The sequence below is a fragment of the Poromitra crassiceps genome, assembly GCF_964638095.1.
Source record: "Poromitra crassiceps genome assembly, chromosome: 6".
NCBI lineage: Eukaryota > Metazoa > Chordata > Actinopteri > Beryciformes > Melamphaidae > Poromitra > Poromitra crassiceps.
The window spans coordinates 6,438,284-6,456,416 of record NC_139627.1 but is presented as its reverse complement, the minus strand read 5'-3'; the positions used below and the strand labels follow the sequence as shown (position 1 = coordinate 6,456,416).

The 18,133-nt window shown below is 41.1% G+C and overlaps 1 protein-coding gene across 1 annotated transcript in view; it reads right to left on the bottom strand.

Annotated features, from left to right (window-relative positions):
* Nucleotides 1-847: 847 nt before the first annotated feature.
* LOC310778694 (fasciculation and elongation protein zeta-2-like) overlaps nt 848-18,133 on the bottom strand; it is a gene marked incomplete at its 3' end in the record, with an annotated part of 31,681 nt that continues 14,395 nt past the window's right edge. The window contains exon 8 of the mRNA XM_083639181.1: nt 848-863. Coding sequence (XP_083495307.1) covers nt 848-863 — 16 coding nt within the window. The remainder of the gene's footprint in view (nt 864-18,133) is intronic.

The window sequence follows — 18,133 nt, the reverse complement described above, 5'->3', positions numbered from 1 at the left end:
CTTTCTCAATCTATTCTGAATCATATCAGCTTTCAGTTTAGTTCAGTTAGTTGTTTTTCAGTACAACTTATTTCTCTATCTATTCTGAATCATAGGCTATCAGGTTTCAGTTTAGTTCAGTTAGTTGTTTTTTCAACTTATTTCTCCATCTATTCATATCAGGTTTCAGTTTAGTTCACTTAGTTGTTTTTAGTACAACTAATTTCTCCATCTTTTCACATCAGGTTTCAGTTCAGTTAGTTGTTTTTCAATACACCTTATTTCTCCATCTTTTCATATCAGGTTTCAGTTCAGTTTAGTTCACTTAGTTGTTTTTAGTACAACTAATTTCTCCTATTCAAATCAGGTTTCAGTTCAGTCCAGTTAGTTGTTTTTTAGTACAAGTAATTTCTCTGTTTATTCATATCAGGTTTCAGTTTAGTTCACTTAGTTGTTTTTAGTACAACTAATTTCTCCATCTTTAGTTTAAACCTGTGTCAATGTTTACATGTGTCAATTTGAGAATAAAAAGAAAAATGTATTTTATGTATTTGAAATACACAAAATACAAGATCTGAAAGTATCTTGATACAAATTACATCTCATTTTTCTCTGCCCAGCCAAATACAAATTACAAAATACAAAAAAGTAGTTGAAATACGTATTTCAAATACAAGTATTTCAAATACTGCCCATCTCTGCCCATAGTGAGGTTAAGAAAGCTAGTAGGCTACCTCTCCAGATACAAAATCACAGGCTATTTACACAATATTTACAAAATAGGCCTATAGGGGCAGACTCAACATCGGACCCCAAAGAGGCATCATAAATGGTGCAACCTAGTCAAGCCTATGCAATGAGTGAAGATCTAGACGCCAATGTCCCTGCAAAGAAGACAAAGGATTATAAGAAACATTTAAGTTCAAAATCAACGTTCCTAAATGGACAGATTATCCCTGAAGTTTGACTGACTTGGTGTTATCAGTAAAGACCATGAACAGTAATATTCCCGACCTGTGGGAGGCAGCAATGTGCCGCAAGGCATCCAGTCTGCTAAGCTATTAGAAGAAGAAGAACGGCCACGCTATGAACTGTGGGTAATTTCCTCAGTCTGCAGAGAGCACAGAAGAAGCTAACTTTGTGCTATTCCACTCCAGAAGGCCGTTTCTAAACGCGTGAATGAGCAGCTGTAAGTCTGGTAAGTAACCATCAAACATGTTGACGCTATTTTGCGGTCATGGTTTGTTTACTGTGTTTGGGCTCGCCTCGACGCCAGACTTCTGAGTCTCGTGTTGATGCTAGGCTATTGTTGAGAGAGTTCGTTCGGTTAGCATGTAAAGCTACTTTAGCCCACGCGAGTCGACAGGTTCTATTCACTGTAACCGTTCCTTTATTGCAAAATAACTGGGATGTGGAGGCTAAATGACATCACATCCGTTTAGTTAGCGTTCCATTTGCAGAAAACTTGAGCTGGGAAGTTCACTGTTCATTGGTCAGATCCAGTCGCTAGCCAGGCTAGCCATTGTTAGCAATAACAATTGACAACATGGCATTTTGCGCATACAAACACTGCAGCCTCATGTCCACACAGGTAGAAGTTAGGCAGTGCTGTGTGTACAGCTGATTTAATGAGACACAAACAAAACAGAAGTGCTAAATAACATTACTACGATTATAACTAGGCTAGTGTTGTTGCGCGGCGCAGCCATCTTGGATTTTTAAAGGTTGGGGCTGCTGAGGCTCCTACGAGTTTGGAATGGGAAATACCAGCTCTGATCCCCAGTTATAAAGGAATGCACGATAAACATACCTAGGCGTATGACTAAATTCAGTCAAATGGCGGTGTCTGTAAGGGGCACACATTATTTGAACAAGCTACCAGCACCAATCAGGGACTGTGACAACTATTTAACATAAAAAAAATGTTAAAAGCAAATCAGTTATGTACCCATAATAACAGTTTCCTCTTCTGGTAGTACCCGTTTCTGGTGGACTTTCGCATCATTAACCACTCCTTAACTTTTTACTAGGGATGCACGATAATTATCAGCCCGATAAATTATCGGCCAATATGGCCATTTGCGTTATTATTTATTATTCCGATAATGGCCTTTTTCCGATAAATTATCCCATAATAATCCTGCTTTATTTTTTGCCTCGGAAGCGGAGCTTTTGTTGTCGCACATTCGTGACATCACAGCTGCGACGCAAACATGGCTGCTGCCAGTGTGTTGCTGTTTTTCAGTTTCAGAATTATCAAGCTACTGTAATTTGCAATCCATGTCCCACACAGGTTCCGAGAGGAGGGGAAACCTCTAAGCTGGCATTACGTTAAACCAAAGCTGGCGATGATGCAGCGGATATGTTTGTTGTTATTGTTAGCGAGTTTTGTTAGCGAGTTAGCATTAGCTCGTCGTGCGGCCTACCCTGCAGGCTCGTCCGCTTGGCAGACAAAATGCTTGTGACATTTACAGTCTGGCTTGTGATCAAACAGCCCCGCAAAAGCACTTAATACACAGAGCTTGCGTAAACTTATAGAAACTAATGGAAACCCCTTTACCCGAAATTAAACATCCAGGGATTGTGTATTTAACTCGCAACCACTCGCTAACGTTAAGCTAACCGCGCTAGTTAGCGTTAGCTGCTGGACCATAGTGCTGGACAGAGCATTCTAACAGCCAATAATGAAAACAAAGGCGCAGTCGCGCACATTAGGCTACATAAAAAGCATCAGTCAGTCAACATAGGGTTATTTTCTTTAATCTGGTGGCAGCATTTTTCAGTAAAAAGTGAAACCACACAGATGGTTTATAGTGGCTGCGCATAAGGCCCAGGCTACAATTCACTGAGAACTGGAACCCATGCAAAATTTTAACAGATCAGTATGACAATAAGAGTCTAAATTACTATGCCTTTTGTCATTGTGTTTTATCTGCAGACTAAGCAGCTTGGCTTTCCGTTCTATAAAAGCCTTTATTTTTGTATTGACTATAATTGAGTGATACACTTTATTAAAACAATCATATTATATCAGAAGTTTTCTTTGTTTTGCGTTCACAGTGATGTCAGTTAGATTTGGTTAGGTCAGAGCTATGCTCACTACATCCATACATCTACCCTAACCCTTTTTTAACCCCAGGTGTGCATAAAATACAGGTTAAAAACTAATATATATATATATTTATTTATTTATTTATTATAATAATTATCGGTTATATCGTATCGGCTCTAAAAATCCATATCGTGCATCCCTACTTTTTACTATGTAATTTCTTATCGCAGTGGTTCTCAAAGTGGGGTTTGGGGACCCCCAGGGGTCCTTGAGTGGGTTCCAGGGGGTCCCCAGCAAAAGGGGAATACTTTATTTTCACAATGACAGAATTTATGATTATTTTGGTCATGGGGTTCATACACTTTCTGTATACACCTAAAAGCAAAAACCTTATCAGATCGGGGACCCTGGCTACAAAACCTTTTCAAATGGGGGTCCGTGGTCTAATTTGTGTCAGTTTAGGGGTCCTTGATGTTGATGATGGAAGTTTGAGAACCACTGTCTATAGTAATGCTGTCTGTGAACTGTCTGTGACCTGTCTTGTGATTTATTGTTGTACTGTTTGTCATTTGTCTTTTGTGATTGTGAGATGTGTTGTGATCTGTTTTAGGGCTGCACGATATATCGTTTACACATCGTCATCGCAATGTGCGCATGCGCGATAGTCACATCGCAGGACGTGCGATGTCAAAAGCAAATTAACTCGTCATGTTGCTTGATAAACTCTCACTTTAGGGGTAGCCTACTGAGTGAAATGCAGTCTCTCTCAAAGGAGAGAGACGCCCCGCTACTGTACTCACTCATTTAATGCTTAGCTTCAACACATCAAACATGCACAGAGAGCTCAATTGAATTGTTTGTGCTTATGTTGGGTTGCTGACAGTAGCCTGTATGTAAACGATGTGATTGTGGAGGCGGACTTGTCCACAGCTTGCAGCTCACTAGCATACAGCAGGCTGGCTGCTGTAACTCATGTCCATGGAGTGGAGAGATTTACTCTTGAAACACCAAAAAGCAAGACCGCAACTTATAATGACACAAAGGCTAAAGTGATTACTGAGAAGTTGTCCGTGTTATCACTGCGGCTGTCTCTCCCCCTCAGTCTCTGATGATGCATCAGATAATAGCAGTAACGTTACGGTAGAGTTAATCATACATAGCGACCCATTTACACAAAACATGTCGGTGAAAATAAAAAGACAATAGACATAGCTGGGCAATTAAATGTATATTTATTACTTTTCACGAATGAATTGTTTGTCACCGGTCGGCTGTGTGAATCCTCGTCTCTCTGTACTCTGCCCTGCGTGCGCTCAAAAACCGGAACTCCCCAAATGCGGAGCGTACCACTTGGTAGTTTCTGGAGGGGGGTCAGACCAAGTGTGTGAAGTAACCATGTGTGAAGTGGCAGCGGTGTTTCATTGTTGATTTATTGAAACGTTAGAAGAACGAAAGAAGTTGAAAGCAGTGATTATAATCAATTAAATCTAATGTTTTTCTGCAAATAGCATCATTGGGAGGTAGATTTTGGCACTCAATATTAGGGGTGGGCAATATTTAAAATTTATATCCATATTGTGATTTGAGACTATGGTCTTAGATGTTGGATGGTAATATGGTGATACAGCATACATGTTGTCTTTCCCTGGTTTTAAAGGCTGCATTACACTAAGTGAAGTATAGGCTAGTGACATTTTAAAGTAGAATGTCATAACTCACTCACTTTTTCATGTATGTAAGACTTACATTTCCATGACTTACATTGTAAGTCATGGAAATCCATTGGTCAAAATGTGTATGCACCCTGATAGATGACGGTCTGAGGTGATGATGTTGTACCAGTAGGCCACAGCCCAGTGGTTGAGAAACATTAAAATACCTAATTTCCCCTCCAAAATCAGATGGACTCCTCTACAAAATCATCCCAATCATTCTAGAAATATTATTTTCTTTCAAATAGAGCTATTCTGGTAATCTGGTGAAAATCTGTATTTTTTCATATCGCAATATATATTGCATGGGCGGGGAATATCGCAATGTCAGTTTTTTCCAATATCGTGCAGCCCTAATCTGTTTCATGTTTTGTGTGTAGTGTACCTGCCCTGCTGGGACTACAGATGTAATGTAGATTTTGTGCTAATTCTGCCTACTAGGGCTGTCTTCTAAAAGTGGACGATTCGATCATCAGTGGAGAGACCCCTGAGTCGAGGGGTTTTCCTCAAGTCCAGCAGTCGTGTTTATTTTCTCTCCCTCCCCTCTAGTCAGTGTGCTGTGCTGTGCTCTTAAAATACTGAACACAACCTTGTCAAAGTTGGCACATGTCTTAATTATAGTTAGTTTCTCTCTGGATGTGTCATTACATTATTAATATCTTACCTGGATAAGCTCAAATTATGTTGTTTATGTTATGAGTCCGACTAGCACTCTCTGCTCAGCCGCGGGCACAAGCAGTCGGTTTCCAACCGTCTCCCATAGCCCAGAGAGGGGATGAGAAGAGGGTGACATAACGTCATGTTAACGTTAGGGATGGGCATTTTAACCAATTTAAATGCTGGAGTACTCTCCTTCTATTATGAACGAGTAATCGGGTACTCGCTGGGGGGGGGGGGGGGGGGGGGATTGGGGGTCCGTTTGGAAACACACGCTTAACCCAAGTTTGGCTATGTTATGCAGTTAATTTCGAATATCTATTACTATGCAGGGCTCGACGTTAACTTTTAAAAGTGGTTGCCGGAGGGGCAACCTGGCAAGAGCTTTTGGTTGCCCAAATAAAAATATGGTTGCCCGAATAAAAATATGGTTGCCTTTTTAGTCGCCTTATATTTTGAGTAATTAAGATACTATGCAGTCATAACCGGCTTAATAATGACGATGTAACAGAAAAGTAAGTATAATAGTCTAGTATATAGTATAATAGGCCTATTCAGTGCGCGCAGCGGGTGTAGTAATACATTTGTGTAATTTCGTTCACAAATTCAAGGTTTACTAACACCCTTAACAGTCACTGTGGGATTGAAGGACACCTTTTGAAATGTGTCTCTCTGGTGTTAGAAGACCATCATATTGACTGAATGTTTCTGTATTAGAAGAATAACTAACTGAATGTTTCTGTGTTAGAAGAATAATGCCATATTAACTGAATGTATCTCTGTGTTAGAACAACACCATAATGTAGGCCAGTGGTTCCCAAATGGTGTGCCTGGGCACACTGGTGACTTAGGACAAGTCCAGGTGTGCCTTGGGATTTTGCATTAATGCAATTGCAAATACAGCCTAAAACTATACAAAAAGTGGGTGTGTTGCTGCTTTGATGTAGTAATTTTGCAAAGTTTCAAATTAATTCCTAGAGTAATATATTTTGTCAAATTTTATTTGACATTAGTAAATAAAAAACATTTAGAGTGATAAGAGTAATAGAGGCTATTTTGCACAGATAGACTTAGGCTATATAGGTGTGCCTTGAGATTTTGTAGTGCCATTTGGTGTGCCTTGGGCACGAAAAGTTTGGAAACCACTGATGTAGGCTATCTCTATGTATCTCTTAATACAATATTTCTCTTTACACTCTTTACAAATTATATAGCCATGTACATTGCACTCTTCACTACATCCTGTGATATCAGTCATTGTTTGAGACAGGTTATTTACCGTAAAACTGCCAATAAGGGCCCGGGCGCTTATTATGCTAAATCAATTTGGACCCGGCGGTAAAAGGAAGACCCGGCGGCAATTACAGTCAGCCGGTTATTTCCATTTGGCCATAATTGAGCCAGGCGGTTATTATTTTTTTAACATAAATGCTTGCTCAGCAAAAACGTAAAGTATCAAATTGCTTATTTAAACCAGTGAGATAGTACTTAGTACACACAAGAGGGTAGGTACAGGCAGTTTAAACCAGTGAGATAGTACTTAGTACACACAAGAGGCTAGGTACAGGCAGTTTAAACCAGTGAGATAGTACTTAGTACACACAAGAGGCTAGGTACAGGCAGTTTAAACCAGTGAGACAGCACTTAGTACAGACAAGAGGGTAGGTACAGGCAGTTTTGACAAAAACAACAATAACAACGGTAACCAAAAAAATATTCCATTTCCGGCCCCGGCGGCAAAAAGAGTCAGGCGCTTATTATGCTAAATCAATTTGGACCCGGCGGTAAAGGGAAGACCAGGCGGCAATTAGAGTGGAGGCACTTATTGGAAGAATTACGGTATTTTGTTGTGAAACATTACAGATGTCACTCAAAGGCCACACGCGCGTGGTTTACCGACGGCTCTTGAAGGCGTCATGTGCAGTCCTGGAGCTGGAGAGGATGCAGCTGCAAGTGTTTGTCTGCTCTCAACTCCGTGAATCTGGCTTTAATCTTAATAACAGCGGCTCATTACCCGCTGTACACAACGTGCACTAGTTCTGCACAAGCACTCGCGGGTCTCTCCTCCTTTTACAGATTATCTCACTAATCTCACCGCTGTTTACATGCTTTTCAGACTAGAACTAGCTAACACGCTAGTTATACTTAGCTTAGCTGTTAGCTATAGACGGTTTTAACTTGACAACAAAAACATTCTAAATTGAACCCCCGCTCACTTCCTGTTGCAGTGTTTGCTATGGACATAAAAGAAAAAAAAACATTCAAGTGCAGGACTGACCATTCCGTGAAAACCGTCTATACAGCTGAGCGGCGAAAACAAAAGTAACGATGTCGAGTGAATATTTCTGCAGTTTGCCAAATGCTGAGAAAAAGGAAGTGCTGTGGGGTTGCGCTCTGGTGAAAACCGTCTATAGCTCTCTCCCTCTCGGTAAGATGTTCATGTTCGTTACGCGCCTAACATGCATGTATATTTGCTGGTAGGGGGAGAAATCTCCCGCTAGTGTTGATGTCCAGTGTGATGGCAGAGACACTGGGAAATGTGCGTTTGTTGCGTCGCGTGTAACGTTAATTAGAATCCCGTGGCAGAGACACGGGGAAATGTGCGTTTGTTGCGTCGCGTGTAACGTTAATTAGACGAGGAATCCTGTTAATCACCTGTCCGAGTCAGTACTCGTTAAACACACTGCACGTGCAGCATGCGTCACGTAGGTTCCGACTGGTAATTAGTAACATCGGTCCGATTGTAACAGCAATAAAATATCACATATATGTCACTCACAACAAGTATTAAAACATATTTATTTGGTGTATATTTTGCTGTTTGTTGCTGTACATATTTTTTTGCATATTAAAACGTGGTTGCCCCTGGGGCAACCAAAGGGCAAGAAATGGTTGCCTCAGTTTTTTTTGGTTGCCCGGGGCAACCGGGCAACCGTTAATGTCGAGCCCTGTTTTTACCTCCTTAGTTATATGTGGCTTATTGTTTGGGTAGTGTAGGATATCTTTCTTGGGAACAGTTATCTCTGTTTACGTTTTAAAAACTGCGACAGTTCACGACATGCATATATTATACATCAAACTCTTGAGCTACTTCTGCTCTCACTCAGAATGTCAAAATATAAGCGATGTGATGTATAGTTTTTGCGATATTAACGTTTGTTTGGAGCACTCGTAATATTAACTGCCGCGGGGTTCAGCATTTCTGGGTGGCAAGTGACGTCACGCTGATTCGTACTATTGCTGATATGTTGATTGATGAGCACAATGTAACCCTGCTGTACCTACAGAGCTGCTTGGTGGGAAGAGACATCTGGCAGAGGAGGAGAGGAACGTTGTCCAAATGAATTCTTCAGCAAAGGTGAGGAAAATATCAGTCACTGATGCTGAGAGCACACACACACACACACACACACACACACACACACACACACACACACACACACACACACACACACACACACACACACAGGCACACACACACACACACACACACACACACACACACACACACACACAGGCACACACACACACACACACACACACACACACACACACACACACACACACACACACACACACACACACACACACACACTTACTTAGCCTCTGTCCTGATTCTTTCTTTATATCTTTCTCTACGGAAACAGAGAGGCACCAACGGACCCAAACGTCACCGCTGTCAGCAGTGTGACAAAGCATTCACAAAGCTGCACCTCTTAAAGCAACATCAGATACTTCACTCAGGAGAGAGTGGTCAATCTTCCAGTCAGTTAGGTAGCCTAACAACACATCAACGCATTCACACTGGAGAGAAGCCCTACGACTGTGACCAATGTGGAAGCAGCTTCAGTCAGTTAGGTCACCTAAAAACACATCAACGCATTCACACTGGAGAGAAGCCCTACGACTGTGACCAATGTGGAAGCAGCTTCAGTCAGTTAGGTCACCTAAAAACACATCAACGCATTCACACTGGACAGAAGCCCTACGACTGTGACCAATGTGGAAGCAGCTTCAGTCTGTTAGCTAACCTAAAAAGACATCAACGCATTCACACTGGAAAGAAGCCCTACGACTGTGACCAATGTGGAAGCAGCTTCAGTCAGTTAGGTCACCTAAAAAGACATCAACGCATTCACACTGGAGAGAAGCCCTACAACTGTGACCAATGTGGAAGCAGCTTCAGTCTGTTAGCTACCCTAAAAACACATCAACGCATTCATACTGGAGAGAAGCCCTACAACTGTGACCAATGTGGAAGCAGCTTCAGTCTGTTAGCTACCCTAAAAACACATCAACGCATTCACACTGGAGAGAAGCCCTACAACTGTGAGCAATGTGGGAGCAGCTTCAGTGAGTTAGGTACCCTAAAAACACATCAACGCATTCACACTGGAGAGAAGTCCTACAACTGTGACCAATGTGGGAGCAGCTTCAGTCGGTTAGGTACCCTAAAAAGACATCAACGCATTCACACTGGAGAGAAGTCCTACAACTGTGACCAATGTGGAAGCAGCTTCAGTCAGTTAGCTACCCTAAAAACACATCAACGCATTCACACTGGAGAGAAGCCCTACAACTGTGACCAATGTGGGAGCAGCTTCAGTGAGTTAGGTACCCTAAAAAGACATCAACGCCTTCACACTGGAGAGAACCCCTACAACTGTGACCAATGTGGGAGCAGCTTCAGTCAGTTAGGTCACCTAAAAAGACATCAACGCCTTCACACTGGAACAGGCTACTGGTGTGACCGCTGTAAGAAAATGTTCACTCAGTCATCTGGTCTGAAGAAACACCGCTGCATCTAACCTGCTGAAGAGCGCCTCCACTGTCTGCAGGGGGAACAAGCCTCTCTCTCTCCAACCAAACATGTAATGAATCAAAGTTCAGTCACAGCAGAGTCTCTCTATGCATAATTATGTTTGTTTCTCAGCCATAAATCTTGACATTGCGTTGCTACAATGTTAACAAAAATGTAAATATCTCATTAGAAAGTAAATAATGTAGTTTGAATGGAGAGCCGTGATGGTTAAACGGACAGCTCACCCTAAAATCCAAAATACATATTTTTCCTCTCACCTGTAGTGCTATTTATCCATCTATATTGTTGTGTGTTAGTTGCCGGCAGGTGAGATGTATTTTGGATTTTAGGGTGAGCTGTCTCTTTAAGGATCTGATTTGTGATTACTACAGTAGAATAACATGGAGCTAATATCACCATGATTTTTTTCTGACCCATTCATTTCATTTTTCATTTATTTGTTTATTTGAATAGGGACAGGTACACGTACATATAGTGTTCACAACATAAAATGTCAATAAACCTATGATGTGTTGTACCAAAGCATGTATAGCCCAGGGCTAGTTTGCAATGCCAGTCCCTAGATGTAACCCGACATTCCTGTAAAATAAAAATAATAATACACAAAAATACAGCAAAATACAATAAAAAGACACATCAAAGAACAGATAGGCTACTAAACGTAAAATTCAGGTCAAATGTCAGTACAGTAACAATTCAAATATCACAGTTAAGACAGTTCAAATTATGTTCAGTTTAGTTAAAAGTGTGTGCTTATTGTACACACTCCTAAGAGTGTGTACAAACCTGTTGGAGCTTCAACCAGTCTTTGACGTTTTTATTAAAACCCTTAATTTCTAGGTTTAGTTTTATTTCCTCCGGCAGTGTGTTCCACATTTGAGACCCCTTAATGGAGAACGCGGACTGTCCGAAAGAGGTTTTGCGGCATGCAATTTTGCAGTTTCCACTAGCCGTGCCCCTGGTAACCCTGATGCCGCTTTGTCGACTGACAAATCGGCTCAGAGGCTCAGGTGCTAAATTATGTAGACATTTAAAAACCAGTTTAAGATTGGAAAATTTGACAAAGTTATCAAAGCTTAACAGGTTATATTGTTTCAGTAAGCGGCAGTGATGCCATCGCATGGGTTTTTTTGCCATTATTTTTAGAGTCTGCTTATAAAGGGATGCAACTGGTTGAATTATGGTTTGGGAGGCTTGGCTCCACACAGTAATACAGTACGACATATGAGAAAAGACCATGGCATGCATAAACAACTGTGCTGCTTTTAGTGGTATATGATGCCTGATTATTTTAAAGCAACTTAGGTTGCGTTTAACCGACTTTGTCATCTTTTTCACATGTTTGTTAAACTTAAGATTGGAATCTAGCACAATACCCAGATACTTAAATTCGTTCACCGTCTCAATTTCTTCTCCCTGCACTGTCACTCTGAGTTGTTCCTGTTGTTTTTTAATGGAAAAGCACATGGTGACAGTCTTTCTCTGGTTCAGGGTGAGCCTGTTTTGGTGGAGCCACTCACACACTCCCTCCATATATGAGGTGAGTGTCTCAGCAGCCCCACTTGGTGTCTTAGCTGGTGTGTAAATCACTGTGTCGTCAGCATAAAGCTGACAACCAGCCCCTTTGCAGCTCCCTGGCAGGTCATTAATGAAGAGGCTGAAAAGTACAGGGCCCAGGATTGAGCCCTGGGGAATACCTGTTTTATTTTGTCGGAGAGCTGACCTTTTCGAGTCAATCTCTACACACTGCTCTCTCGAATCTAGATAAGATGTCATCCATCTGAGAGCTTGTCTGGAGAAATTAAAATTAGACAGTTTGGACAGAAGGATGTCGTGGCTGACGGTGTCGAACGCTTTCTTTAGGTCTAGGAACACCGCCCCCACGACATTACCCCTATCCATGTGAGACTTCAGCGTCTCTGTAAAAAAGCAGTTGGCTGTTTCTGTGGAATGTTTCTGTCTGAATCCAAATTGTTCAGAATACAGGAGTTCATTGGCTTCCAGATGCTCAACCAGTTGTTCTGTCACCACCTTTTCCAAAACTTTTGACAATACAGGGAGAATTGAAATTGGACGGTAATTGGAGACCTGATCACAGTCCCCTGATTTAAATATAGGAGAAACAACAGCTTTCTTCCATTGGTCAGGGAATTTGCCCGATGTGATGGAGAGATTAACTAAACGGGTTAGTGGTTTTACAATAAATGAACTGTATTTTTTGATAAAGACAGTATCTAGATTGAAGAGGTCCTTGGCCTTTGAGTTAGACAGTTTCTGTATTATTTTACTATTTTACTATTTTACCCACCAGAGTGTCATGTTCTGTATTGAGATATATTGAATTTGGTATTTGTCCCTAAAGTTGACTAATATGAATGAAACATGAACAGTGACATCAACATAATGAATGTAAAGCCCAGCTCTTCAGTGTATTACTTCTAGCCTGCCATTAACTCAAGTGACTAAGTCACAACAAGCATCACCTCTGACATGAATCATCTGTGGCAGCATCTGAACAGTCCTCTAATGCAGCCTTATGCAGGGAGACTCAACTTACTTTGCCTGGGGGCCACTTTTGCAAAATGACAGGAGACCAGGGGCCAATTACTAAACATACAATAATATACTTTTCTCTGTAGTGGATTGTAGCTTTTTGAGGTGCCAGACAGAGTTTAGTCTGATTATTTGGTCCACACAGGATAGTTAAGTTAAGTTAAGTACATTGATATAAGTGCCTGGGTGGCGAGCAAGTAGTGATATTTGACAATTTAGTTGGACCTCAGTCAAACAATTTTTAATATTACTTTTAATTGTGAATTATAAAATGGTCGTGGGGGCAACCCGGCACCCTATCATGGGCCATATCTGGCCCCCGGGTTGCAAGTTGAATATCACTGATCTAATGTTTAGCTGATAATTATGTTTAACAAATTGTATTGTGATTTGGTTGTAGAGTTTGCTGGGTCAGATTCAGTAAATCACCCCCCCCCCCAACCCCAAATCAACTACATGGAGTTTACAGTGCTGTGTAATTGCCATTCATTATTTTGTTTGCTTTCCTGTTCATTTTTTTGGTGTAATAAACTTGTTGAACCACTAGGTGTGAAGGGGGCGGGGCATACAGTTTTTGACCGTGGCCATGGCGTCTGCAGGTGTAGCAGTAGCTCAAGTTTAGTTAGACTGCCTGTATGATTAGGGCTTTTCACACTACACTTAGCCAGGGTTAAGTCAGTCTGTTAGCCTGGGGCTAAGAGAGCTGTTAGCCCAGGGCTAAGAAAGCTTTCACACTTGCACAATCCTGGCCCACTCCAAAGTGGGCTAACCCTGACTTCAGCCCTGGCTAGCTGGCCCTGCTCTGGAGCAGGCTTAGCCCCGACTCTCCATCTAAACACAGCAGGGCTAAACGTTGCCAGTGTGAAATGGGGCCAAGGAAACAAACAAAAGCATAGGCCTGTTTTAGGTTAACCTGGGTTAACAATGCATGTGTGAAAAGGGGCTAAGTTAGCCTGGAGCTATCTTAACCCAGGGCTTAGATAGCCCCGGGCTAAGAGCATGTAGTGTGAAAAGCCCTTTTTTCATGTTTTATCCGCATGCAAGAAACTGTCAATCTGCCTGAGTAATAATAAATGGAGCAGCAAAAGCAAAGCTGAATGTTTGGACATTGTAATTGGTTTGTGGGTTACACCGCCGATGTCTCCGGGGGGGGGGGGGGGGGGGGGGGGTAGTACCAGCATGAGGGACACTGGGAAGCTGAACAAGTTGGTGAGGAAAGCCAGCTCTGTAGTTGGAGCTGAGCTGAGCAGTCTGGAGGCGGTTGCAGAGACAAGGCTGAGGAGGAAACTGCACACTATGCTGGACAACCCCTCCCATCCCCTACATGCTGTTCTAATGTGGATGAAGACTCATTCCCCCCCGACACTCCACCAAGCGCTTTGGCCAGTCCTTCATGCCAGCGGCCATCAGGCTTCATAACAAGAACTGAGACCTGTTTTAGTCACTTTATGCATTTTTGCACTCGCTCATTTGCGTATGCATTTTTGCACGTCCCTGCACTTTACAAAACGGACTTTGCACATAGACTAACTTATTATTTTTTTAAATTGTATTGTTTTTATCTGTTTTTATTTATCCCTATTTATCTGTCTGCTCTGTATTTTTTGCTGCTGTTGCTGTTTTTAGACGCCTGAATCTCCCCTCGGGGATAAATAAAGGTTTCATTCAAAATGTTCCATACGTTTATGGAACTTACTCCTGATTTTAAACGAACCTGTGCAGCTTTTAATCTTTTAGAACTAGAGTCCATAGGCATCTGCTGCAACCCTAGGTGGTGTTGTCTGGCAACATTTTATTAAGGACCCTTATAAGCATTTTTTAACATGTAAAAGTTGGCCACGTTGCACATATTTAAAGGAAATGAAGCGATTGATAGTTGTGTTTAACCAGGATGTTACAATAGTGGTAGGAGCGGCGTTTTTTGTCAAATACTTTCAGAGCTCTCTTGTAGAGCGACTCAAGTGGTTTGAGCGTGGACGTGCATGTGAGAGAACGTCTGGTCACACAGGAGTCCAGGTGAGAAAATATCATGGCATGTAAAAATGTCCTAGCAGAATCTACAGACATGCTGTGTTTGAAGTTGAGCAGATTGAATTTCACAGAGTTTACAACCTTTTTAACCTGGTTCTTAAAGGTCAGTGTGGGGTCTAATATCACACCTAGGTATTTAAATTCTGATACCAATTCCAGTTCAACATCATTGAAGAAAACATTCGAGCGGGTTGTTGCATGAGGACGTTTGAACATCATGCACACCGTTTTCTTGGTGTTCAACAAAAAGCAGGATTCAGAAAGCCAATTCTGTACCTCAGATGTGAACTGCTATATGCTAATGACATAGCTCCAACATGAACATCAAAAGTGCTTCTCCTTGTTCCTGATTTATGGAAATGCACAATTTGAGTTTTTTCTCTCTATTAATATAATAATTAATATTCTACATTTTAAGATGAGTAAAACAATCATAGAACTCAAACTGGGAAGCTGGGTTTCCTCTGAGTCTGCATAATGAGCCATTCATCAATCATTATTGTCCATTACACTGTGACAAGAGGGTGACATCACAGGGGAAAGAGACCAGCCAATAAGAGAAGGCCTGTTCAGGACCCTATACGTGTCAGGCTACACCACCAAACATCTGGGTTTAGGTGTAGTTAGACAGGTGGTTTTCTTTTGGTGTTGTTTTGTTCTGCTATTTTACATTCAAGTCTTTGACGAGTGTTTTTTGCTTTTTCCCAGAAAAGGGGGCGGGGACATGTTGCCGGGTCTGATGTATAGTCCACTATTTGTGCAGTAGGGAACGGTTTCAAACAGGGCCATTGTTTCCATTTGGACTAAAACATTTAGCACAGATAGCAATATTTGGGATCCATTTTTATTGTTTGTTTTGTGATACATAAATACAGGACAACACAACAAAGCACAAAAACATCTACATACATACATAACACTCTAAATCCCTCCTCCACCACAGATCAGAGTTAACAGATCTCCCACACATTTTCATGGATACAATTTCTAAACGTTTCCATGACTTTTAATAATAATACATTTATTATAGTTCATAGAATTTCCATGTAATATGAGGCGGTGACTCTGAATAAACACCAGAAATTATTATAGACAAATCGACACAGCTGCTCTTTATATTGGTTTTCAGTATTTTAGTGTCACTGCATCATGGAAGCTATTGAACTAAAAGAGGAATTTTCAATAAAAATACTAAGATAAAATACAAGAATTCAAAGAAGCAAAATCAATACAAATTAGAGCTGCGTTATGTCAAATGCTACAGAGAATACATTTGCCCCTATGTTAGATTCCATGGAAGGTTATCCACAGGAAGATTACTGCAACAATTTCATTACACACAACAAAATGTTATGACTTTTCCTAAACGTTCAAGGACTTTACCCATCTGTGTGGACTATCATGTGTTTCTTCAAGGTTTCTTTATGACCAAAACCTTTACCACAGACAGAGCAATTAAATTGTTTATCTCCTGTGTGGACTATCATGTGTTTCTTCAAGGTTCCTTTCCGACCAAAACCTTTACCACAGACAGAGCAATTAAATTGTTTATCTCCTGTGTGGACTACCATGTGTTTCTTCAAGGTTCCTTTATGACCAAAACCTTTACCACAGACAGAGCAATTAAATTGTTTATCTCCTGTGTGGACTATCATGTGTTTCTTCAAGGTTCCTTTATGACCAAAACCTTTACCACAGAGGGAGCAATTAAATGGTTTATCTCCTGTGTGGATTATCATGTGTGCCTTCAAGTTTCCTTTATGACCAACACCTTTACCACAGACTGAGCAAATAAATTGTTTATCTCCTGTGTGGATTATCATGTGTGTCTTCAAGTTTCCTTCATGACCAAAACCTTTACCACAGACTGAGCAATTAAATTGTTTATCTCCTGTGTGGACTATCATGTGTGACTTCAACGATCCTTTATGACCAAAACCTTTACCACAGACTGAGCAATTAAATTGTTTATCTCCTGTGTGGATTATCATGTGTGTCTTCAAGGTTGATTTATGACCAAAATCTTTACCACAGACTGAGCAATTAAACTGCTTATCTCCTGTGTGGACTATCATGTGTGACTTCAAGGATCCTTTATGACCAAAACCTTTACCACAGACTGAGCAATTAAATTGTGCCTCTCCTGTGTGGATTATCATGTGTGTCTTCAAGTAGTCTTTACGACCAAAACCTTTACCACAGACTGAGCAAATAAATGGGTTATCTCCTGTGTGGATTATCATGTGTGTCTTCAAGTTTCCTTCACGACCAAAACCTTTACCACAGACTGAGCAAATAAATGGGTTATCTCCTGTGTGGATTATCATGTGTGTCTTCAAGTAGTCTTTACGACCAAAACCTTTACCACAGACTGAGCAAATAAATTGTTTATCTCCTGTGTGGATTATCATGTGTCTCTTCAAGTTTCCTTCGTGACCAAAACCTTTACCACAGACTGAGCAAATAAATTGTTTATCTCCTGTGTGGATTATCATGTGTGTCTTCAAATAGTCTTTACGACCAAAACCTTTACCACATACTGAGCAAATAAATTGTTTATCTCCTGTGTGGATTATCATATGTGTCTTCAAGTGTGCTTTATGACCAAAACTTTTACCACAGAGAGAGCAATTAAATTGTTTATCTCCTGTGTGGACTATCATGTGTTTCTTCAAGTTTGCTTTATGACCAAAACCTTTACCACAGACTGAGCAAATAAATTGTTTATCTCCTGTGTGGATTATCATGTGTCTCGCCAACTGTCCTTTATGACCAAAACCTTTACCACAGAGAGAGCAATTAAATTGTTTATCTCCTGTGTGGACTATCATGTGTGCATTCAAGTGTCCTTTATGACCAAATCTTTTACAGCAAACTGAGCAGCTGAAGTGTTTCTTCCTTGGAACGCCACTGTTTTTCTGTGAGCCTAAACCTGACTGAGGTTCACTAGTTTCCATGCATTCATCATCACTGTCTTCAGTCTCAGAAGAGTCTGAAGTCTTGTCATCACTAGTTGGTTGTGAATTACTAGCTGGTTCTGATACTCCACAGTCCTCTCCATCAGCTTCTGTTTTCATCTGTTCAGTTGAGCAGCTGGCTAGAGGCTCTGTCTCTCTCTTCTCCTCAGTTTGGCTTTGATGAAGCAGGAAGGACTGAGGTTTATCTTCCTCATCTTCACTCTTCACAGGAACAACAGAAAATGGGAACTTGGTGATATCATCAGCCTCCTTCGGCCATTGAAGCTGCTCTCCCTCCTGACTGGTCCAGATTTCCTCCTGTTCCTCTTTATTGTGTGGAGACTCTGGGTCCTCCTGTTCCTCTTTAATA